The sequence below is a fragment of the Pinus tabuliformis genome, chromosome 9 (genome assembly GCF_031772625.1).
Source record: "Pinus tabuliformis cultivar Carrire ecotype Pingquan chromosome 9, CPIR1, whole genome shotgun sequence".
NCBI classification, from domain to species: domain Eukaryota; kingdom Viridiplantae; phylum Streptophyta; class Pinopsida; order Pinales; family Pinaceae; genus Pinus; species Pinus tabuliformis.
The window spans coordinates 460,192,240-460,217,657 of record NC_142307.1 but is presented as its reverse complement, the minus strand read 5'-3'; the positions used below and the strand labels follow the sequence as shown (position 1 = coordinate 460,217,657).

Genomic DNA, 25,418 nt, shown 5'->3' with positions numbered 1-25,418 from the left:
AAATTTCTCAGGGATTAGAGTTTCCACCCATCCATAATTTTTTAGATGTACCATACTCTTTATGCTGGAACCGTGTGATCAGGCATGACATACCCACCAATCTAATAGCCGTCAGAGCCAAACATAGGATGTTAGTCTCCAGTATTTTACCTCTTTCCTTTTAGGAAAAGAGGAAGAGTAAGGACTGATGCTCTGAACTCTCAAGGGTGTCTTCGTTTCAGTAATTTAATTCAAAACGAGATACTCTTTGGGGAATATGCAAATTGCTCTTCAGAGGTTCTGCCCGCCCTGAATAACAACACAGGAGCAAGATTTAAAGTCCAAAATACCAGTCCTATGCATATCACTATGAACTGAAAAAAATATGCTGGCAGTCTCATTCAGTCCAGACTCCACACAGTATTAGCCATGTCAGAAATGAATGCAAGGAGAATCCATAATAATTCACAGTTACAGTACAGAATCCTGCCAAATAGGAGAGATTTGTTTCAATTTAAACAAGAGATATTACAATGCTTTACAAGTTTTCATATGTACAACTGAACATCCATATGTGCAGCAGATTAATCCATTCATTCATACCCACCCCAAATGTGCCCCCATCCCACAATTCCAAATAATTCAATAGGCTATGTATGTTGCATCTGTATGTTTTAATCCATCGAGAAATTCCAATGAAAATGCAATGCACTCGAATCAAGTAATCATGGGTCGGCATGGCCAGCCACTTCTTCATCACTAGATTCATATTCATCTTCGCTAACTTCTTCATCACTGCTTTCTTCTTCTTCTTGTTTTCCAACATCCTCCGGCTTAGCATATCTTGCACAGTATTCTGCAATGATTAAATGCAGTAATGTTTAAGAAAATCTCTACATACAAGCTTCAAAAATATTGTCACTTGTACCTTCATATGCAATGCCTGACAACTGCAGATGATCTCATCTTGCAAAAAATTATGACAACCAAAATCGATACTAATCCTTTAGCAACAAATACGAAATCAGCATCAACTTAGTCTCAGCATGAACTTAATCTCAGCATATGCATTCACAGATTCCAGGTGATAAAACGAATCATGATCTGGGATTTTATATTGGCATGTAATGGACTATGTACAACAATGATAGTACCTTTCACTTTCTGCTCATAGACCTGCCTATCACGCATCATTAAAGCTGCAGCCTCTCCATTTAAAGGATCAGTTGGATTTGGATACAACAAAAGTTGAGGAAGAAACACTTCAAATACATTCACCAGATCTGAAATGAAAATAACAAAAAGGTAAGTACATTGAGATCTGAAATGAAAATAACAAAAAAGTAAGCATATTGACAAAGAAATTCACAAAATTTTGCAAAACAAGCCTTGAGCGGAACACAATAAAACTTTAGATATAACAGACCAAACAAGTAAAAGTCAAATGGTCAAAAACTGAAAATTGGACTTACCAAACATGGGACTCCAAGTCTGATTAATTACATCCAGACAAACTGAACCAGACCTGAATGACAAATTTATTAACAATATCAATATTTCTTAAACAAATACAAATTTTGAGAAGCCCACTAATACAGTTAGTTGACAAATCATCACAAAATAATACAGTAAAAGAACAGTGTCACTTGATTGCACCCTGCCATCCATTTGGCAAGCAGTCACACTTACATCTCATCAACATTGGGATGAAAGATCTTATTGACGAAACCTATTGAAGGAGATTTGTATGGATAGGCATCAGGTAACTCCACACGAATCTTCCAAACTCCTCCCTGATAAGGGCCTAAAAACAATGAACAAAGCAGACAAATAATTGCAGACTGATCAGTGTAGTGACCAATAAATTTAACAAGTACACAAGAAAATATTTACCACCACACTTGGAAATGCCTATTTCAATCATCAAATACTAATATTACAAGCAAACAATAGTATATCTTTGCTTCTAGATTGTCCAAAGACAAAACTAGACAATTAGCACATTATTGTACTTCACCAACACAAACAATCCAACTATACATAGTGGAGCACGTTAATTGCTCAGAGGTAAACGAAGTACAGACAACTTCCAGAATATATGACGACATGACCTCCTGAAAACATGACTGATTTCACATGAATTTGAAAGGTTCATACCAATGTCAACAAAATTTAATGTTTCCTTCGTGTTTCCATACAGGTAGATTTTTCAGAATCCAATCACAGGAAACTTCATTTAAACCCCTGGGAAACGTTTCTCAGGAATGAATTATTCATATAAGTTTCCATGGATTTTTCCAGCCTGGAAAATGCCATTTCTCTTATTAAATTATGGTTTTTTTTGTTCCATAAATGAAAAAAGACTTTAATCAAAGGCCATAAAGATCCGTATGGAAACATATAGATCAGAATGAGACATGGAGATACATGCAGCCACTTCCCTTTCTTTCTTTTTTTCCCTCGCAAAGCTATAAAAATAATTTCCAGGTCTTGAAAAAAAACGTACATGTGAGAAGAAATCTGTAAAAGTGAACAATAAGAAGATTTACTAGTAAGAAATGTAATACATACATTTCTCATGCATCATGATTCATTATAGTAATCATGAAAAATTATTACCTATTTATGGAAAAACTTGCCGTGAAATCACCCCTTTTCCTATTTCTTCCCCTACGGACTTCTTTTAATTTATTCCACTTGCTTACCAATTTTATGTCAAGTCATTCCATTTTCTTCCTGAATTATTCCAATTTCTCAATTAGTTGATCTCTTCCAATTTATTACTAAAATCCAATATATTCAACATTGAATACTAAATTGAAAATGGGGCTCTGGATTGACAGTGAATGAGTGATATGTTAAGGAAATCCGTATGAAAAGGTCACTGGTTCAAATCCCCCATGGTGTTTACCCCACCAAATAAAAAGGTAAAAAAAAACATTGATTACTAAATCACTATTATCATTATTGATAGTCATTGTTATTAGTACTATTATAACATATGGCTAAAATGGATGGAAGACTTTAACCTCTTATTGTAGAAGTGCCTTTAAACAAATAGTTATAGGGTGTAACTTCATTGATCCCTCACTCCACCTCTACAAGTCTGAAAACCTTCCTTCAGTGACCCTCAAACCTTTACATTCACCTTACCTCTATGGGTCCGGTAACCTGCAGTTTGATCATATTCCAATCCGAAACTAAGATTTGCAGTGAGGTGCCAGACCCCAAATCTCCTATCTGCAGCCGAATCTTTTCATGTGGTTTCACAACTTCATGGTCTTTTCATGTGGTTTCACAACTTCATGGTCGTTCAAAGGCTTCATTCCTCAAAGGACACAAATTTGGATGACCATCTTCTATTGTCTCTATTCACACATGTGAGAATAAAGAGGACAAATCTGAAGCAGACTGAAATTTTCTGAGGAAAGTGCAGGAGGCCGAAATTTCAGGATGAAGAATTTCTTGACCAGGTTTGACCTGGGTATGTTTGTGGTCAGTTTCACTTTGTATTTGACTGGAAAGATCAGATTGTTTCTCTCATTGAATTGAACGATTTCTCTAAGAAAAGGTTGCTGGGTTTTTCCTTGTGGGGGTTTTCCCAGGGTAAATATTTGGGTCTCTCGTGTTTGGCTGTCTCTTTATGATCCTACTGTTATTATTGTTTCTACTGTTATTGTTTCTACTGTTGAGATCTTCTGTGTAATTACTTAATGATGCATGTGAACACAAGAAAGAATAAATTAAAAATAATTTGAAGATCTTGAAAATTCAACATGGTATCAGAGCATGGGTGAAATAGCAGCCTTTAAGAAAGCCGTTCTGTTTCAAGTTCTGTCGCGAAGACCTAGAGGGACCAAGACCTTGTTCTATGGAGAGTCGAAGCATCTAAGATCTGTATGACTAAAGAAGGTCAATGTATCTGCTGCCTCATAGGAAGACGAAGCTCATAATATGCCAGCAAAGTTCTAGATTATAGGAAGAAGGCCAAAAAGGCCTCGGGCTGTCTCTTGTAAGCCAAAAATCCTCAGAACTAGGCCGCAGAAGAGACAGAAGATGTGCCTCAGTCAGTGGAAGTTCGAAAGGCCTCAGGGGTGATATCACAGAGGCCAAGAGAAGCCTCAGAGGTGGCCAAAAAGGGGATACAAAATGCCTCAATCAGCAACCCAACATTTGAAAGACTAAGAAGCAGGTCCTGACACCTCAAATCAATGAAGAAGCCAGCAAAGTTGTCTTCTGTGTAAAAGCTGAGTTGCAAGACCAAATATAGGCCTAGTTGAAAGGTCCAAAAAGCTTATCCTCAAAGCGTTACAAACTTGAAATATCAGGGGCCTTGTAGTCATTCTAAAGACTGATATCTTTGTATAAGTCTGAGATCAAAGAACAGAAATTTAAAGACAAGTTAATCAAACATCCTGGCATCTATAAATGTCCTAGCATCTATAAATGTGACAATGCGAAAGCAAATTCGATCTGCAAATATATGAAGTGTTCCATGACTATTATCTGAGAGTACTATCCATGTTTTGCAAAGCTGTTGCCTTGTCTAAATACCATATTCGATGGATCTACCATATCCAACAACATAATTCTTCTGTTGATCAGATGTATGAAGTTCCCACTTAATATGACTTCCAATCTCGTATGAGAAGGCAAATGAGACAAGTGTAGCTTGAAAGACATTTTGGTTTGCAAACGTAATATGGATGGATCGTTATGCCTGACTCTGGCAAACTAATCAATGCAAGGGCTTCTTAATGCTCTACACAGAAAAGAGGATACTCAATTCTTCTAAGATATCGAGACCTGGGTTTGATACCTTATGATGTGAATGCGAGAGTGGTGCAGTGATTTGGCATGCAATCTCAAGGTATGATTTTTGGAGTAAAGCTTGCCTTAATCCTGTGATTACACAAATGAACCTTATGGAAAAATGAAGTCACGAAGTCACTCTCTCATTCAAAATCTTGTAGTAATTCTTGGAGATTCTAATAACAGGGTCAAAAATGATTCAAGGAATCTCATTAACAATTCTGTTACATGGGTCAGATCTCATTAAGAAATGTGCAGTATTGATTCAAGATTCAGGGCCCAGACAAAGGCTCACGTTCAGGCCTGTTTGGGCAACCTTAAAAGTCTGTTTAAGGAGGTTTGGGTGGATTGCGGAGAAAAGTATTCATATGAAGTCCATTAGCAGCCATACTAGACAAGGAGCTTTTGAATTGATATAACAAATTTCATAACGTTAAGTATCTTCAAAATCTGTGAAGGACCATTTGAAGATTGTTTGTTTGCCTTGGTTGATGAAACAAATTCTCTTGAAAGACTTTTGAGGAAGTCATTGAAACATATTTTGTTGACATGATACTAGTCAACAAAGAAGCAGATGAAGCATTCCTTGATTAATTGATAACAACCTCATCACATTTACAGAAGCATGGGACCACATGGCACATTCTTGTCCTATTATGCTTTGAATGAACTATCCCATCTGCACTTGCACATGACTGATTCGATGACCTTAATTGTCTTATGAGACCTGAAAGAAGCATGCAAGCCATATTTCAAGAGGGATACTTCCTTTGGAGATACTCATTATATTGCAGAGTATGTGTTGAGGCTGCAGAGATCTAAGCTTTTAGATACCATATATATTATGAACCTTGTACTGCTGCGGAAATATCTTGCATGACTGAATAAAGGTTCTTGTCAAGGATGCAAGCAATGTCTTGCATTGTACTGTTGTGATCATGATTATATTGGCTGAGGTATGTTGCTGGTATCAGGATGCCATTGCTTGATACTAGCTGTTGCTAGTACAGATTAGTATATGGCGGAGTTTTTCCTTCAAGTATTTGAGATATGATCACAGTGGCTCCAAAAACAGATGGAGCAATACTTGTCAGATCTGGTAGTAATAGGGTTTGTAAACCCTAGATAAATCTTTAAGGATATAATTAAGCCCTAGAGTTTGTGGACAAAACCTTCGAACTAGACCTAAAGTTTTGAAAAACAATGATTCTGCTGAATGAAGAAACCCTAGCTCATGCAAGGAAGGAAAGACACACATCATGTGTTACCAGCTAATGATGACAACAAAGATGAAGAGTTTGCGGATGGATTTCTGTGATTTCTGCAAAGAAAGCAAGGATCAAGAGAGAGCTGACTAATTCCCTTCAATCCTCAAAGATAAGTACTTCATATCTTTCTTCCTTGATTGTTACTACTTTATTTATGGTTAGTCACCTGTCTTTGTGTTCTTTTGCTTGATTATAATCGCTTTTCCATGGCTTCCTAAAGACATTTGCAGATACATTGTGAAGGCTGCCAGGACTCTAGCAGCGGGTGGAAACATCAGAAAGAACGAAGCAAAGTTTTCTCCCAGGATAGAGCATAAACTCAGCAAAGAGTGATTTCCGTTCGAGAGGAGGAAATGGAACAAGACATCTACAACCATTCCAGACGAACTTCTGGTTCAGAGGAAGCAGACAGGCCAGCAAGTTTGAAGGATGCCATGATGAAGGAAAGTGTGTTGTAGACTTCAAGGGAAGTCAGCGGTGACTTTCTAGTGTATCTACAAGATCTAGTATGCAACAGATGACAGCATAATGCGAGACTCATGACAAGAGGGTTCTCCTAGTAAGAGGGAGAAGACTGTCGAAACATAAGTCAGTGGTGACTTTCTAGTGTATCTACAAGATCTAGTATGCAACAGATGACAGCATAATGCGAGACTCATGACAAGAGGATTCTGCTAGTAAGAGGGAGAAGACTGTGTCAAAACATTTGTTCCAATTGTCAGGTACACTTTTGTTAGAATTATTATCCCTATGGTTTTTGTTGGAGGTTACACCAGATGGATGTAAAGACCGTTTTCCTTGATGAACTAATTGAAGAAGAAGAGTACATAGATCTACCTCAGTTTTTTGAGGTACATGGAGTCTCTTGCTTGCAAACAGAAGAAGGCTTTGTATAGGCATCTCAGACATGGTATTCTTGGATTAATGGATCAAGGTTTATCTTGTTATCATATGACTTGTTTCTAACGAAAGGACTCACATGATAGAGGGAGTAGTTAAGCTTTGCTTCAGCTTCAAAGGGGGTTAATGTTTGAGTTCGAGATGGACCTAGAGTCCTAGACTTGATGCACTACCTCCTTGGTCAAAGAAAGCACCCACTCAAGGTGATCGAATAGCAGTTGTGATGATGGCTCCCGTAAAGGAATGGTTAAGCCAAGGCATGTGGCTCAACATGTGTTGAAATTCCAGTATGGTACAGTTGGATATGGAACATCTTAATATACAGATTCAGATTGGGAAGAGAGTGCAAAAGACAGAAAGAGTACAGTACGATGTTCCTTCATTTTAGGCTCCGCTATGGTTTCTTGGATGAGCAAGAAGCAAACATTTGTTGCACTCAGTCTTACAGAGGCCAAGTATATTGCAGCTTGGTTGGCGAGTTATGAAGCAGCATGGCTTCAGAAATTATTTGAGGATTGCTTGATCAAGTGCAGGAGACAACCATGATGACAGATCGAAGCACATTGAGATCTAGTATCGAGACATGGTACAAAAGGGAGCAATGTGGCTCAAATACTATTCTACAGATGAGCAAGTTGTTGACAAAGCCTTTGTCTCAAGATGAAGTTTGTACACTTCAAGGACAAGCTTAGAGTGGTTGAGAATGCCTCTCCCAGTGAGAGGGAGTGTTGATGTTGCAACATCAGGGACATACATTCTCTCTAGGTCAAAGGTGTTGACCAGGTTGCCATGTAATGTGGTTAGGGAGAATGGTCCAGAGATTATCAGGCCCACAATTACTCCTCAATAGGGTTAAGTGGGTGCCTTTAGCATCAGGCCCACAATTACTCCCCAGTAGGGTTGAGTGGGTGCCTTTAGCATCTAACCCAAATTACTCCCTAGACAAGTTGAGTGTGTGCCTAAGGTTTCACCATGAGTCAAATGTGTTGACCAGAATTATTGTGACTAGTTGATGTTGATGTTGATGATGACGATGATATTGATGCTAAGTTGTTTCAACCTTTGCTTAGAGAACTTTTTCAGCAAGAGAAGATTAGAAGAAGTCATTATGAATACCTCCCTAGCTAAGAAGGGGTGTTGAATTTTGTAGCTATGGCCGGTCTTCATAATTTGCTTTAGCCCTCCAAATAAAAGAAAATGATAAATATGAAAGTAACCTTTAAGTCGGCTTCAATAGAGGGAAAATGAATTTTGAAATTCAAATTATTCTTGCCTCCAAAATCAAGTCGGTTAACCGCAAAGGTTCAAGTTGACCTAACCCTTTGACACACCTATTCAGGCTCATCGATTTACTATATAATGGCACTTGACTTCCTCCTCAGAGGACAGAATTTAGATGACCATCTTCTATCGTCTTTTTCACACGTATGAGAATAAAAAGGACAATATGAGGCAAAATAAGACAACGAATCTGAGGCATACATGAAGGACGAATCTAAAGTAGACCAAAAAATTTTGAGGAAAGTGCAAGAGGCCAAAATTGTCTTTGGTTGACCAAGTTAGACCAAGGTATGTTTGTGGTTAGTTTGACTTTGTTTTTTATTGGAAATATCAAATTGTATCTCTAGTTGAATTGAACGATTTCTCTAAGAAAAGGTTGAATTGAAGGGTTTTCCCAAGGTAAATATTTGTGTCTTGTGTTTGGCTCTCTTTATGATCCTATTGTCATTGTTGTTTCTATTATTGAAATCTTTTGTGTAATTACTTAATGATGAATGTGAACACGAGAAAGATTAAATTAAGAAATCATTAAAAGTAATATCAGATTAGAATTTCTTGCAAATTCAATAGTCCCAGCCCATAAAAAATGAAGACAAAGAGCGATGTAACCCACCCAGCACATCAAATGAATTACATGTTGCTTTGCAACAAATGGTGTACAAGGCCCAGATGCGGGTGAAATTAATGAAATCGAAAGCTCTTAATGACTGACGAACAGGCATGGTACTGCCAGCTGCAGATCGGCGTGGCATCCCAGGATTTCATCCGGCGCAAGATGGATAACCTTAAGAGAGGCAGATTTGGTAGGATTGCTGAATTAATGGCTCGCTCCGTCCAAGGTGAAGCTATGGCTGTTATAATCATGGCGCTCTGGATTATTCTTCCCACAATTAGTGTTCAGCCTTTATGCTCCAGGCTCTGGCTTGCTGCCGGTCTTGGTGGAAAGCTGGTCTCTGCTAACAGAGGCAAGCTTCATTTCCGCTCCCCGCCTTCCTGTCTGTGGTCTTGTTATGCAATCAGCGATAAGCTTTCAATTGCCCCTGAGATTCGAATTGTGCCGCCCTCTTTGTACTCTCAAGCCTGTCTGGTGCGTTCGAAGTGGTTCCCTGTGCCGTTTTATTGCCCTCCCAACATTGCCCCTGGTCTTACTGTGCCTCCCCCTCCTCACTTCAACATGGTACGCCAGCGTATGAGGAGTCACTCCGGGGGACGCCGAGGTAGCCGAAGGCGTTCGAAGGCTAGTTGTTCCGTGGATACTGCCCTACCTCCTGTTAATATCCCCTCCTCTCCAGTGGATTCGCCTCCTCTTAGCCCTGCTCGCAGGCCGACTCCCAATAGCGCGTTTCAAACCACTCACTTCAAGTTTCAGAGCAATCTCAATAGGCCAATGATCACCGCTCATATCACTATTATCCTCTCAGAAGAAGAAAACCAACTTCATCCTTTGGTGCGCATGGCGACTGAGCCTTCTCAGAGCAGTGAGCAGTTTACGGCAGAGGGAAGCCCGGAGAATCAAAAGGGAAAGTTGCTCAACGGGGGCGATACTCCCAACGTTACTCTGCCTCCTGAAGCCATTGTCCCGGTGGAGGGGGGAGGCAATTCCATTGCCACTCATCACCCCACGGCGATCCCAGAGGGCGAGAAGGCAGGTAACGAAGATATGTGGATTGGCATTGCGTGTCCGGTGGTGGAGGTGCCTCAGAGTGAGGACGTAGCTGTTTAAGGCCACCTGGGCCTACCCAAACTTTTTTTGGGTTTGCTGATGTCTCATATGGTCAAATTCAGGCAGTTTTGATTGCAGTTCTGATTCAGCATCTTCAGCCAGATGGTTTCGTTATTCCTCTCGGGCAATGGTAGTATAAAGATCTTCTGGGTAGCTAGGGAAAGTTTCTGTCTTGCTTCCAGGTCTCTTCTTATGTTATGCTGGTCTATCTTTGGTTTCGCTATGTTGAGTGTTCTCGGGTGATGTTATCCGAGGCCTCAAATCCTTGTAATATTATTTTACTTTTCAATTAATAGAATTAGTCTTTGCCGAGGAAAAAAAAAAACAAATGGTGTACAAGAAATTGCTCAACCTAGATGATTTTCCATTCATAAGTCCCACTTAAGATTTCATGGGTCTGGACTTGCAACAAGTTTCCAAGAGGTCATCAAAAACAACCTTTGAGTGAGCTCATCAATGAAGGCAGTATCAAATTTATCCATACAGTGAGATACCGTAAGTCAATCACTAAATAGAGCCCTTTCACCCTCCTCATCTAAACATAAAATATTTTGGCTAAAGACTTCACCATGTGAATTTGACTGTGACATGTTCTATTGAAGATGGGCTTTCCATGAACATAATATCTTCAATAACATAATGTGTACTGGGGAAAGGTATGGAATAACGGTATAACCCAAACGCATAGGCCAATATATACTATTTATCATGATTAATTTCAAAAAGACCAATGACAAGTGCCTTGGATTTTGGAGCCTTCTTTATTAAGACAAATGAATCTTTTTTCATGTATGCCTTAGTCTACCTTACAATTAACAAAATATATCCAAAAGGCATCTAGCTTTACAAACCAATTAAATAAGGATGCACGCAAGTCTAGGAAGTTGAAGCCTTGGGTGATATGTTGGCTTAGAAAGTCAACGAAGACCAACTTAAAGATATTTATTTAAATAAACATAACTCTATAAAATTATCAATGGGCACTACAGATGATTATTTTCTTGAAATGAGTAGGAAATCCTTCAACAGTTTGTTGGGATGATTACATTATTTTTCAAGCGTCGAAAAAGACCAAAAATGCATTGTTATAAGCAAAGAACATGTGAACATGCACTTTCAATGGGCTTGGAATCACATGGGGCAAGTTTTTAAATACCACTAACGCATCCCTTTTGCTTTCCAATCTTTTCTTGTGAGTTTGGTAGCAAGTTGTGCATTGAGTAGGAGAAAAAGGTTCACATGGGGTGAACAATGTCATATGTGCACAAAAGTGCTAATAACAATACATGTTCACTGCTCTTCATTCTATGCTTCCTCAATAATAACCTACCACCAACTAATGCGCTCTTAGCATTACTATGGGCAAAGCCTAATGGGAAGAAGGGCTTCCAAGGAGTGGCCCATCTATTGTTCAGAAAAGAAGGGAGAAATCTAGGAATTATCAATGCTCAACATATACCCAAACGCAAGCTCTTTTATGCCTAATGGAGTATTCAAACTATCAAAAACTAAAGAAGCCTAGAAGACCCTCGTAAGCAATTTTGTAACAAGTATCCCATATGTCAATAAGTATTAGCTAAGCCACAATTTCCAAAATTTGATCCTCATGCCAACTCCTATCTGCAATCAAGGAACTTTTATACCATAAAGCATTGAGAAAGCTTAGGAACTAGCCAAGCAATGCTTGAGATAGCCACATAATCAATTTTAAGCAAGAATTTCATTCAATGAACACTCAATTTAACTACAATCAATCTTCATGGAGAATGGGAAATGGTTGGCTAACATCATTTGTTTCTCGACCACTCACCTCTTTAAGAGGGGTATCAAGACAGTCAAAGACCTTTTCTCATAGCAACAAAGGAACTAAATGTTAGGAACAAGCTCAAAGTTAAATTCAAGCTACAACATTCAAATAAGATCGAGCTTGAAAGGACCATAGAATTAATCCCAAACTCCCTATCCTTCAAGCTTTGCATCAAGACCTCAATCAATTGGTGAAAGGAATGGAAGTTGAAGCACTCTAAAACTTAAACCTTTCCATGATGCTTCAAGAAACACAATCAATTATTCTAGAGCGAATAAGGCCTAAGTCTAAGCCCTCAACCTAGCATTGTAGACTCAAGGTTATTTGGAAGGTCCCTATCAAACCCAAAAAGGCATGCTTTCCATACTTTTTAGAACATCAATTGTCACATTTGGGTCTTCTCACTTCCACTTTAAGCCTTCTGTTGCACCATAAACAATCAAGCACATTCAAAAATGCCCAAGCCAGCTAAAAATGAACCAAATCAATGTAAGGGCATTTTATCCTTACCCCGATCTCTTGGGAACATCATCTTTTAGCAAGAAATCATCATTGGATTACCAATACCAACCTAGATCCATCTTAAATCCAGATCTAACAAGCGTTGAGAGGGATAAAGTCCAAAGTGAAAATGGATCTAACCTAGTACTCTTGCAATCCATAATGGATTTCCTCAAACCTTTAAATAGGCTTCATCATAGCAAATACCATGTGACAAATACCATGAGTTAAGCAATACCATGGGCTTGTAAAACACCATCGATAAACCCATCAAATGAATAACTCAAAACTTATCTTAATAATTATTATTTTTTATTATAATTTTATTTTAATTTTATTGTAAAAAATTTAACCAAATTAGAATAACATTACATTACATTAAATAACATTACATAACATTTTACAACATCGTTGCCATACTGGGTAGCAGGGTGCCTCTCAGCACAACAATATTACCAAAGTTGTGACATGATTTGGATCAAATTTCTTCTATGCTTTGGAAATGCCAAAATGATATTATTTTGGGTAGCTAAGCAACTAGCTAATATTTTTCTTGGATTAAGAAGACTACAATCATGACCAAATTGTCATTGCAAATTCAGTGCCAAGTAAAACTTGTAATGGAAATCGACCACCTAAGGTAGTTAGTGCACACATTCACACAAGGAAAGTGTTCTATGTGGAAGTATTTGATTCCCAGATTTCTTGAAAGAATCAAGAAAGTAGTAACAAGATGTTAACCACAAGAACTAAACATGGAATAGGAAATTTCAATCAAGACGAGGTATCTCACATATTTAATAGTTACTAGTGCCATGCCTACAAAGTCCAACAACCACATACCACATTAAAGAAGCGATTTATAGTGTTAAAAAAGGATTATTGCCTCAAATCTCCCCCCTAGAATATTGTGTCCAAATCCAAAGACAATGACGTTGCTTAACCCTCTATGCCCTCCATTTTCTCCCAATTCATTGGAGCAACCAATGGGAAAGAAGAAAACTTTGAATAACAATGACAATTAAATATGGCATTTACCAACATTCAAGCTTTTTCGAAACCTCCATCCCTAAAGGGAAATATTAATGAGATCAAATTCATGTTGCAAATTAATAATTAAAGGATTTCCTCCGATGGGAGCATTTTAGTGGACAAATTGGAGGCATCTTTAATCCTAGACCTAAAATCAAAATTACTTCCTATAAAATGTAAAGAATTATGTGAAAATGATTTGGCCTATAAGTTCAACAAGGTCAAGCCATCTATAAACCATTGTTTTAAATAAAGGCCGAGTCGACTCCGACTCGGCCGAGTCAGACTGAGCCAATGCCTAGCCAGGTCAGCTCATTGGTCGAAACAGAATGGCTAGCCGGGTTGTTACCGAGCCAGTCATTGACTCAGTGGACTCGGTAACAACTCAGCCGACTCGGTAATGACTCGGCCGGCTCGGAAACAACTCGGCCGACTCGGTAATGACTCGGCCGGCTCGGTAACAACTCGGTTGGCTCGGCTCTTTGACAAAAATCCTGAAGCACATTTGTCAAAAGTTGTTCCACCTCCTACATATCAATGGTTGGGTTGTTGTTTATTGCATGTTTATAGCCCTAAAGTAATTTATCACTATGAGAAAGTTTTGAAAATTACAAGGTCGAAGTATGGTTAAACTATTGGCATGAATTAGAAAACTGAAACAATGCATTGAAACATACAATGTTTTTAAAATGGCAAATGTTCTGGCAATGGACTAACAAATACATATTTACCTCTGATTTGTTAAGGAGATTATACTTCCATTATCTCCTTAACAAATGATAGAAATAATTAGTCTGGTAATTACTGTGTTGTGGAAATGATGCAGAAAAAGGATGAAATTCCCGAACCTTATCCTTATTCAACGAAGGCCCTTAAATGCAGAACTTATGCACCTATTAAATTGCCACCTTATCCTTATTCAACCAAGGCCCTTAAATGCAGAACTTATGCACCTATTAAATTGCCCTTTATTTCTTTCTGTATCTCCAATACAAGATTGAAATTTCTGAATTTTGTAACCATATTTGATTCTTTAAACTTTATCAATGCTAAGGATTCCCTACAAATGTCTTGATCTATGTGTTTGTTACCGTGCTTAAATTTTAGGCTAGGTTGCATGATACAGGGGCGCGGAAACGCGTATCTAAATGGGAAACACACTGGACAAGTGACCCCCCAAAAATTATGAAATGGGAAAACGTGATATGTGGGTGTGTGTGCTATTTCAGAAAAACTATATTGAAACGCACTAGAATTGTAACACCTCAAAAATTCTGAAATGGGAAAATGTGTTATATATATATATATAATATATATATAATATATATATATATATATATATATATATATCGAAACTTTGAAACTCAATATGGTTGTAGCTGCAAAACACCACAACAAAGCAACAAAAAAGAGCCGTGGCAAGTTGCAACCTAATTATCTCAATCTTCTCTTGCTGAAGTCACCCTTGCTCAAATCTCAAACATTGTGAAAAGAAATGAAAGGGGCATTCTCTTTAAAAAAAAATGATTTTTTGAGATCTCAAAAAAATATTATTAAAACCTAATCACTTTAAAGAAAAAATTAATCACTTATAATTTATAAATGATTTTCAGTGGGTACAAGGTCAAAAATAAGCCACACAAACACGTCATATGGTCCCACCCATGCCATATGGATGCTGAAATGCAGTGTATGGCACCTGAAACATATTTTGGGGGTTTCCATACCAAAAAATGGTGGTGCTGTCTAACTATTCTATGTTTGGAGTTTTTGGCCGGAATCTGACAAAGCAATTTTGGTCAGATCGCGATTTTTTGTTGTTTGAAATGTGTTTTTGAATGCATAAACGGATTCAGTGCCCTGAAAAACCCCTTGGGGTACTCTGATTGTGCTGAGTTCACAGCTCAAACTTGTGATTCCAATAAATCCCTGCCGGATTTCAAGAAAATTTGACCAGACAAGCTCCAAAACATAGAACAGTTAGACTATGGCAAACATAGCTGGTATGTTTGGGAGGGCGGTGGGGGAAGGTCCATGTTTCCTGCAACTAGGTTTTAAGCTTTCAACGATATTATGATTTCAAACTTTCGATACATATTTATGAATCTACTAGAAAATAACAATTCTACCTCTAGGACCTTAGCATCCATATTTGGCACAAAGTTCCTATTTGCCTCTTTTGACAAGATTCAACCCATAAATCCAAGGATTGCAATTCTTGGTAATAACTTTCATAATGATGGATACCTTCCAAAGAAGCAAATCTTGATTTTGAAATGTGCCCAGGTCCTTCATGCAAGAACAAGTTGAAGGCAGCAAAGGTCTTTCTAAATGTTGCCAAAACCAAGGGTGCAAGTATTAGTGCAATTGCAAATGAGGTAGGACAGCAAATGATTCCCAAAACTCAATAATCAATCACTTGACAAAACAGAGATTTCATATGGACACGCGTGCACACACATGATGATGTGTCCGTTGGATTATGGTCTAACGACAAATTGGACTACTTATTGAGATACTGACCTCCGTTCAAATCCTAACAAGCATGTTCCTCCCCTATGTGGTGTTTGTCGACTATGGTTAAGGATTTTATTGAATATTGTTGATTAAGCCTTGAATATTGTTGGCAAGGTATGGGCAAACCCTATTCTTTGCTTAAGTGTCAAAGGCTGGTCGAGTTTCTTATTAGGTATACCATCCTTCAAGAAAAGGATGGTTTCCCATATCTAAATTGCCAACATATATCTATTGATAAAGCATAGAACTGTTGCCTCAAGGAGAAGCTGCTCTGCCAGGACAGTCCCGTCCCCACGTGGGAAATGAACGGCATTAGTTTGATTATAATCTGTCTTCCCTTCTGGTGCAAAGGGGAGCCAGAAGAAGTAATTGCCTCTCAATAAAGTCTCCGCTATTTGAAACAGTCTTATTTTCTGTCCATATTTATCATATTCTGACAAGCATTTTCCGTCTACGGTTATTAGAATTTATTGTAGATTTATTTGTTCTCATAATGTAGGGCTCTCTGGAGTCTGCTCTTGTTTGTATAAAAGAAAACGATTCAAGGATTATCTAATCAGTTTTCCAAGGTTCCCATCAATGAAAATTACATCCAAATTCAGTTTCAGTTGTTTATTTACTTCACAAAACCTCTTCACTCAATAGAGAAACTGTATGGAAGGAACGCCCAAAGGAGACAGCATATAAAAGTAAACGATTTGAAAAGAAGACATCCAACAAATAATGAAACTGTCAATCCCCAAAACATCATATATTCTCAATCCATGTTTTAATTCTGAATTTGGCAGTTTAATTTGCTCATGCTTATTCCCAGAACATAATATGTGCAATGCTCTGCCCCTTTAACAAGGGAATAACAAATTCTAGCAGTCTAAAAGCATTCTGCCAATAATGTTCCGAGCATCTCCGCAATAAATTATAAATAGTATTCAAATATGCCCCAGCATGATATATTCAGCAGAAGCAAAACCATACAGCAGTATAACATAGTTATTCACAATAACATTTAGTGAGACATCTAAAATTCACAGCTGAACTAGGTGCATTCAGTATGAAAAAACAAAGTGCATTCACTATGAAAAAACAAAGCAATGCAACATGATTACTCTCAATACCATTTAATGGGACATCCAAACTTATGCACAGAACCAAGGGCAGATGGAACAAAATTACTTGTGGAACAGATACACAGATGAATAAATATTAAATAGATTGCAGAAGACAAGTTTAGGTGCCTGATAGTTATTAATATCTAAGTTTTCAAAACTCTTGAGGAAGCATTAGATAAAGGACCATGAGGATGCTCAAAAGATGTTATAAAACATTTTGATCTTCAAAAAGTATTGGCGGTTGGCTTACAGTGATCAGAAGCTCTGTCAATTGGGTATAGCTTGGGTGGTTAAGAGGAGAAGTTTTTATCCTCCCCCCTAGGTTCAAATCCTGCTTGTGACATGTTTGCCCCTTGTGGGCCTATTGGGATTGGCAAGTTACCAACAATCTCATTCTCACTTAAGTACTTGAGAGTGGGGCAAGATTGTTTCCACACACTTCTTTTAGCAAGTGAGATAATATTTCAAACCAAGGAAATCTTACCAATACAAGTTATTCATCATGTCAGATATGCATATGGAGGTATTTGCAAACCAATAAAAAGGAACAGCCAAAGAAATTTGAAAAACCGAGATTGATAAATTGAAGGCATGGGAGCCATTTTGATGGAGCTTGTCGAGGTATTCCTGGAAAATGTGGAGCAGGAGGCACTATAATTATTGGAGACAACCATGTTGTTGCTCTAAAGGTAGCAGTTGGGGTTGGTACTAATAAAAGAGTAGAGATATTTGCACTTTGTTGATGCTAAAATTTGCTGTGGAAAGAGGTATAAACTGTCTTCGCATAAAGGGTCATACCAAGCTCATTGTAGAATGGAAAATGGTAATTACAGGTTGGGAAATTATAAATAGCTCCAAATATGGACAGGATAAGAAAGACAGATAAAATTTAATTTATCTCATTCCAACATATGCATACAGGAAACTCACCATGAAAACAGGCTTGATATCAAATGAAGTATTAAATATGCAGCAAGAGGAGATAAAAGTTTAGGAAGTGGAGGGGCATGCTCTTCCAGGCATAACTCTCCCTACATATTTCTAGTATCAGATCTTCAGATGGATATCTGGGGTGGAAGCTGCTTGATTATTTTCAGTTCTTTTCAGATTCTATTATATCATGTTGTAGTGCCACTTTTTAGTCCAGGATGGAAAACGCTGTTAACGACGGATAATATATAGATGTAGGAAGACCTGTAGGTTTTTTTGGTGAAGCTGTCGATCAGTTTTCTGCCTTCTGAGAGTGTTGAACAGACACAAGCTATGTGTATTTGATTTCTAGTTGCAATATGAACATTAAATATATGTTTTTTTCCTCGGAAAAAGAAAGCAAAGGTTCTAATGACAGATAAACTCATATTATCTGTCAAAAAGAAATATGAAGGTCAAATCTAGTCTTAATGAAATGGTTTTTCAATCAAAGAAGGACAAAGAGATAAGTAGCCATCTCAGAGGGAAAAAAAATAATTGCCTGCGAGTGAATAATGAAGACTGTAAAACATTCTGTATTCCTGACAATAATACCAGAGTAACCAATTTTCCTCTCATCAAGATAAGCCATGCCTAAGTATTTGATGTTGTAAAGTAGACAATCATGCAAGCCACTAGCCAGAAGAAGCAAGAAATTCCAAATGTCTTGAAATAAGACCATTTTACATGACTGTATAGTAATAGTAAATATCACTGATCAACAGTCACTTGCCAGGTCGGTGAAAGTGGAATGGTGCCATCACTCCCACCTGGGTTCAACTCTATGCAATTCCATGCTTGTGCCTGTTCTTGTGCGTGTGTGCAAATGTACTTGCAAACACAGGTCGGCCCAAGTGAGGATAAATTTTGTGGAATAGATACCCCCTCACTCATGGCCTCAGCTGAACAAGAATTCCATAGCATGGCAGGATGCTTCCGTCCCAGTGTTAAATATAAAATAGAGCAGTTGCTGTTGCTTGTGTTGAGTGGAACCTTGAATCAATAAAAAAATAGGGAATACAAAGCTTGAATCAATTAAAAAAACAAAGTAAATACCCATAGATGCTGAGTTGTACGGCTGGTTTTCACGACTGATCAATCATGGCAGGAAGAAATGGCTAAAAATAGCACATTATCATGATGCTTTCATAAGCCCTATCACTTAAGCAATTCAAGCTAAAGCATATTTCCAACCACTTAACCAAGGCTAACTAAAGAGAGTTGAAATACTTCTACGCATAAACATCTATCCTAAAGTATATAGGATCATATATTTTATTACAACATCTAGAATTTCTCCATCTATCTTAAGTTTTACGTCAGGAACCACCAGAAAAACAAATCCCTTCAGTCATTCTTTGTCAAATTTATCAGAGGAAGAATCCATAGCAAGGTCTCATTGTAAGACTCAATAAATCTCTGAATTTCCTTGGCCCTAAAACATACTAACCCCCAGTTGTATATCACAACCTATTCCTGAATTACGACAACATTTACAACAAGATTTAGACTTTCTTCAAGTATCTTGAGTTCTGCTTTAAAAACTACCAGAAAAACAAATCCCTACAGTCATTCTTTGTCAAAATTATCAGAGGAAGAATCCATAATGGATTGCATTGCAAGACTTGAAGAATCTCTGAAATTCCATGGTCCTAAAACATAATAAACCCAAGTATATCACAACCTATTCCTGCAAGAAATAACACAAGCCTATTCCTTTTAGTATGAAATTGAATATAGCATGATGAAAAAGGATTATTCAACAGATTCATCTTAAGTGTCCAATGATACAATTTTAGAATTAGGTGCTGTGAGGAGAAGGGGGTGACCATCTTACAAAGGCACTGTATTTAATACTGGCATGACAGGTGTTTGAAATTCAATGGGGCAGCATGATCTGGTAAAGAATGGAGAAGAAGGGGTGACTGACGATAAGAGGGGTGGGCCAATTCTTTCCTATGGTTTAGAAATTCATCGTGCAAGAAGTAAAGAAACTAAACTTATAATTTTGGTTTGAAGACTTACTTTAGCAGTATCTTGGAAAAAACCACATAGTTTTGGAGGATTCAATGTTAACTTTAATGCCTAGGAACAGACAGTGAAATTTTGAGAACTTCAAGATTTGATGAATAATGTGAGTTTTCATTCAAGTACATCCATTTATGAATGAGGACAAACAAGCTGGAAATCTGCAGACAAGATGACTAATTATGAGGTGAGATTACACCAAGCAAAGCTCAACATTTAATTTAATGGCTTTTGGGAATATGACAAGAAATCCAGGTTGGAATTTTTATGAGTACAGAATAGTAATGATGAATTGTGGCACATTTGTGGAAGGGATAAACACAATAGACCTCAGTGTCACCGAATGATTGCAATTTGGGAGGAGGTTGATAGGAACTCCATAGATTAAGAAGTTTCTTAATAAAATTATGGTTTACACAAGATCATGTTTGTCCAAGAACCACTACTCTGTGCAATGTAGAACAGGGAACACTGAAGTCATGGATTGCCTATATGCTGAAAAGCCATGAAGGTGGAGTAGAATGAGGGGAAACTCAGGAAGAGGTGTAAAAGCTTGAAGAAGTTAAAAGAATGCCAGGCAAACAGTCTGTAGATGTGATAAGTGCAAGGTGAAGCAAGATACAGAATCCTGATCATTCCAGGACTCTGATAAATGCTTTGAGACTAAGTGTGCAAGGCAGTGGAGATATTCTATCAGTGATACACCAATAGGCAAAGCATTCAATGATGTTTATGGTGCACTTGTGGATATCCTTCAGACTTCCACAACACCATAAAGCTAGGAGGATGACATCACTGATTTCAAAGGTGTCGCTGCAATGGAGGAATGTTGCAGCAGGGCAGCAGATTCATAAGAAGAAACAGGACATAAAATTGGATAAACATTTGGCAATGGCGATAATGTGAGGCAAAGATAATCACCTTAATGTATCAGGGTTAGAACCATGTGAGACAATCAAAGATGTATATACGGAAGTTTTACAAGTTGGTGGAGAGGATCCCCCAGCCAGACAAAAAGGACAAAAACAGTTGAAAGGTTGTACCAACAAATTAGACAGATGGGATCATGAACATTGTAGCAAGCAGTCTAGGAGTGAACAGAGACAATATCAGTAGTATAGATGGGAGAAATTGCTTCAGAAAAGTGGAGTATGAGAGAAGATTCTGGGTAGTATAATTTGGGGCTTTTGGGAAGAAAAGTGGTGTATGAGAGGAGATTCTAGGTAGTAGATTTTGGGACTTCTGGGAAGTAGTTTTGGATCGTATTTTTGGGAGAGAAATTTTGTGCCTCTGCAAATGGTATATTATTTGAATCAAATGATCCATCTATTGTGCACTTGGAATTTACATAAAAATAAACTCCTTAAAAAAATTAGAAAAATTTACAGTAAATATCCTTGTGGAGAATAATTCTTCACAAAAATTCGCCTCCCGATTATTCAATAAGGAAAAAAGCTGAACGATAGTCAGGTGCCAAAGCAATGCAAGATGGAACAGAAGAACAGAATACCATCAACTATCAATCAAAGTGAAGTCAACTTCATTCAGGTTCAGCAAAATTGGTTAATAGTTGTGCTTGTCAAATATTCTGATATGTAAATGTGGATGGACAAAACAAAACAAAACATAGAAATTGTATAAATTAACCCAACTAACTGCATCCAGCATCAATAAATCATGACTTATGTTTTGATCAATGTTACATTTATTGTTATGGGCAATTTATAACCGCGGGTCCAAAATTTAAATTATGTGCAATATTGTGGAAAATATCGGAGATTATCAGGAAACTTAAAAAAAATACAAAAACAAACACCTTTTTCAATTTTTAACTTCTAAAGCAACATCAACATCAAAAAAATGCATTGCTACATAAATATGAAAATAAAAGTGATATATAAGCAGTATAAAATATCAATACTAAAATATGATATTGTCCTGAGTCATAAGATCTGAAGGATGAGACCAAATCACATCAAAACAGAAACAAATGTATCTCATGAGATGAATCATGGCAATAAAAACAGTGGATTTCCCTGTTTTTGCTTGATGGAAAATGTTCACAAAATCCTCAACAAAATTATCAGAATCGGACCAAAAGATTGATCAACAAAAAAAATACATAAAATATTCAAATTTTGAAAAGAACATAGAATTTATGTGCATCCATATGAATCCAAACCATTATACACAAATAGCCAAAGTTTCACATGCATATAGCAGGTAAGGGCGCATATAAACATATAGAACCAAGTTCAATCAGTCTTTCAATCAAATACATCAACAAAGAGGCTCTAAATGGGTTCTAGAAATCCAAAAAATTATGCTACAACAAATATCTACATAACATCAAAATCATTTCCTATATTGGACTCTCCTCATCAATATCACCCTCTAAGCATTAAAATAAGATAGAAAAAGATTAACATGCCTAATCAATGATTCTGCTAGAGCGACAGGTACATTTTTACTAGGGTCATGATAGAAGAGTTTAACATCAAAGCCCCAAAATGAGGTACATAGAGGGCTTGATGCTCTTGATTAAATGCTAGTTCCATACAATAATAGATCTCAAAACCCAAAAGAAACATTGCAATCCTACCAATCCTGAAATCCTAAAAATTATTAAGCCTGCTGAATTTTAAATGGGATCTAAAATTCTACTTTCTCCATATGAAATCTAATGAGATTGAAACCATTCTCAAACATCCTGAAACAATTAATGGCAATGCTAAAACTTTATGTAAATGTCACAAGCTTTTACATTAAGAATTTAATATTACCATTAATTACTGGGGTATGTATCGAATGAGTTGAATCTTGGAAAATGAAAGCAAAAGGTTTACCCTTGTTTGATTGATGGAAAATAGTCACGGTATCCTCAAAGCTCAATCCCCTAAAACTTACTTTCAAAAAATGAGAGTTAAATGACCAAAAAATTGTTTTTTAGGTGATAATGACAGAGACAGGGCAATAAATTCAAAATTGTCGTGATAATTACCTAAATTATCACAATAATTTAAAAGTTGAAATTATCGCGATATTTACTGCAGATATTATCGTGATATTTACTGCAGATTTTAACGCGATATTTCTGATAATATTGCAATAAGTGCAACACCAGCTTTGATGGCCCTAAAAAAGACAGTCCAAAATTTAAAATCCATGGTTTAAAGTATCTTCAACTTCTGAAAATGAACAACAGTAAAATGGATCTACAACCACTGCAAAAAATTCAAAGAGTGGGGAGTTTCACACATGATAAGCAATATGCAAACTTTAGTCTTTTACAGAGTCTGCAACCTTCTAATTTAGAGACCTGTTAGAAAGATTTTGATATGATGCAAACTACCATATACGATCATCCTAAACAAAAACAAATGATCTTGAAAGAGTTGAAGCCAAAACGGAAGAACTAGCAAACCAACAGGTTATTTTAAGACTCTTTGCTTTCATAGTTGACTAGGTTGAGTTGAACTTAGGAGTGCAGAAGTCAACCATTAAAGATCAAAAAATATCACAGATGTCTAAATGATATGGAGGCCGAGGGCCTAAGAAATTAGAGAATAATCCAGCTTTGTACCCATATGCCAGGTAAGCAAGGGCTTATCAACGACCACAAAGGAAATTTGGACAGAAACAGATCTACAGAGAAAACAAGAAACCAATGGCATGAAACACAAGCCTCGGGGATAATTTTTTGATGCATAATTCCTGCACCTAGTAAGGGTAAGTGTACAAATGAAACCACAATTTTCAACACTGTTTCATTACGGTGCAACCAAAATAACTGCTTGGGCACAAATACTGATAACCATCCATAAATGCGACAGAAAGCAAAAATCTGCAACTCAGATTCTTAAACTAAAAATAATGCATGGGTAAAAGATATTTGCTGAAACACAAATTTGGGAGTTTTTGGGAATTACCATAAGACACACAAATAAACTTAAAGGGGAGGATAATATTTGCAAGCATCAAATTCTTCAGGTATGTTGTTATGGAAATACACAAACACAAATTCATAAAGCAACGACGTCGATTTCAACAATATGTAATATAGATGTCCGTTGGGTTGTGGCCTGGAAGCAAGATGGAATGCTTGCAGCGATGATGAGCCAGGTTGAAAATACAGCGAGCTTGTTCCCCATGCCAACACAGTCTTCCAAAGCAGATGAGGCCAGATACAAGGCCTGGATGACTTTGACCAAACAGAGACCGCTCTATCAGGCTCTTTGTGGAAGGTCCCATAAGCATAAGAACAAATTATTTTGTTCAGCAACCTGACCTTCTAGATTAAAGCAAATTTATCGCTTTCATTAATTATTTTGTTCAGCAACCTGACCTTCTAGATTAAAGCAAATTTATCGCTTTCATTGATTGCCAATAGGCCTATTAAACTCTGATCCATTATTTGTTATATAAATATTACAGGCAAATTAAAAGCACAAGAGCATGACCACAAACTGAACTCCCACTTTTTAACAATCCATAAACCATAAAAGTAAGGTAGATAATAGACAGAACAGATCAGCCTGTAAACAGCTTCAAAACTAAACTTAAAGATTGCCTAACACTTCTAAAGAATATTGCCAGCAGTGAAACCAAAAGTCTCTACACAGGGCATGCTTTGAAAAAAAAATCCAAATGCAAAAATCCAGCAGAACCTAAAAGAAGAACAAAATTTGTCAAATGGGTTGTGGCGGTTAGCAAATCAAGCGAGCTTTCTTCACAGAGACCAGGTTCAATCTCTGCAGGACATGATGCCATTTTAATACAGCCGGTTCATTGCCCATGCTTGTACTATGATATCTCAGAGAGCCTAGGAGGCCTGCTGATAGGGTAATTTTGATGAAATAAATATCCCTCGTCATGAACAAGATATCCTTTCGTCATGGCATCTAGGAGGAAGATATGGCCTATTCGTTAACAAAGGGCCGTATTCCAATATAAATAAATATAAATAGAAGAATATAACTTACTGTCCCGAGGCCCGTTGAATTCGACATAAAATTCATGCATCCCATCGTTTATCATTTCCACTTTGTAGTCACCCATCATGCTGTACAATCGACAAATTTTATCAATTCAAATTCATTGGAACCAGTAACCACTCCCCATCAAATGTGAAAAGGGAAAAACTTACGTAGAAAGATAAGCATATACTTACAGTTTCATAACATCCATTTCTCGTCGCTTGCTGGGAGAAGACATGATTGTATTAAATTTACTGCAACAAAACTTCGACAGAGAGCCCTTACAGCCTGTACCCAGAGCCCAAAACACCAATTATATCTCCATCCAATATCAGCATATATAGCCCTCCGTAGTTAACAGGACAGAGGCGTTCTTCTGGTCCACGAAACGCAGAAAATTATTTGACAAGACTCGAAAGACTTTACAGGATTCCTCGGGTATTTGCAGAGGGCTTCCCAGCGAAAAAACGAATGGACGCAAGGTAGCCCAGAATGATATATATCTGATATGATTCT

The 25,418-nt window shown here is 37.3% G+C and overlaps 1 protein-coding gene and 1 long non-coding RNA gene across 2 annotated transcripts; both read right to left on the bottom strand.

Annotated features, from left to right (window-relative positions):
- Positions 1–645: 645 nt before the first annotated feature.
- LOC149149179 (ubiquitin-conjugating enzyme E2-23 kDa-like) lies at positions 646–25,418 on the bottom strand. Its single transcript, XM_089438662.1, has 6 exons — positions 25,097–25,418; positions 24,909–24,988; positions 1,669–1,783; positions 1,452–1,504; positions 1,134–1,262; positions 646–835 (listed from the first exon to the last, which is right to left on the bottom strand). The coding sequence occupies exons 1-6, from the start codon at positions 25,138–25,140 to the stop codon at positions 705–707; spliced, it is 552 nt and encodes a 183-aa protein (XP_089294788.1). The 5' UTR covers positions 25,141–25,418; the 3' UTR covers positions 646–704.
- LOC149149180 (uncharacterized) lies at positions 20,916–24,888 on the bottom strand. Its single transcript, XR_016262368.1, has 2 exons — positions 24,272–24,888; positions 20,916–24,214 (listed from the first exon to the last, which is right to left on the bottom strand). It is a non-coding gene; the product is annotated as an uncharacterized LOC149149180 (long non-coding RNA).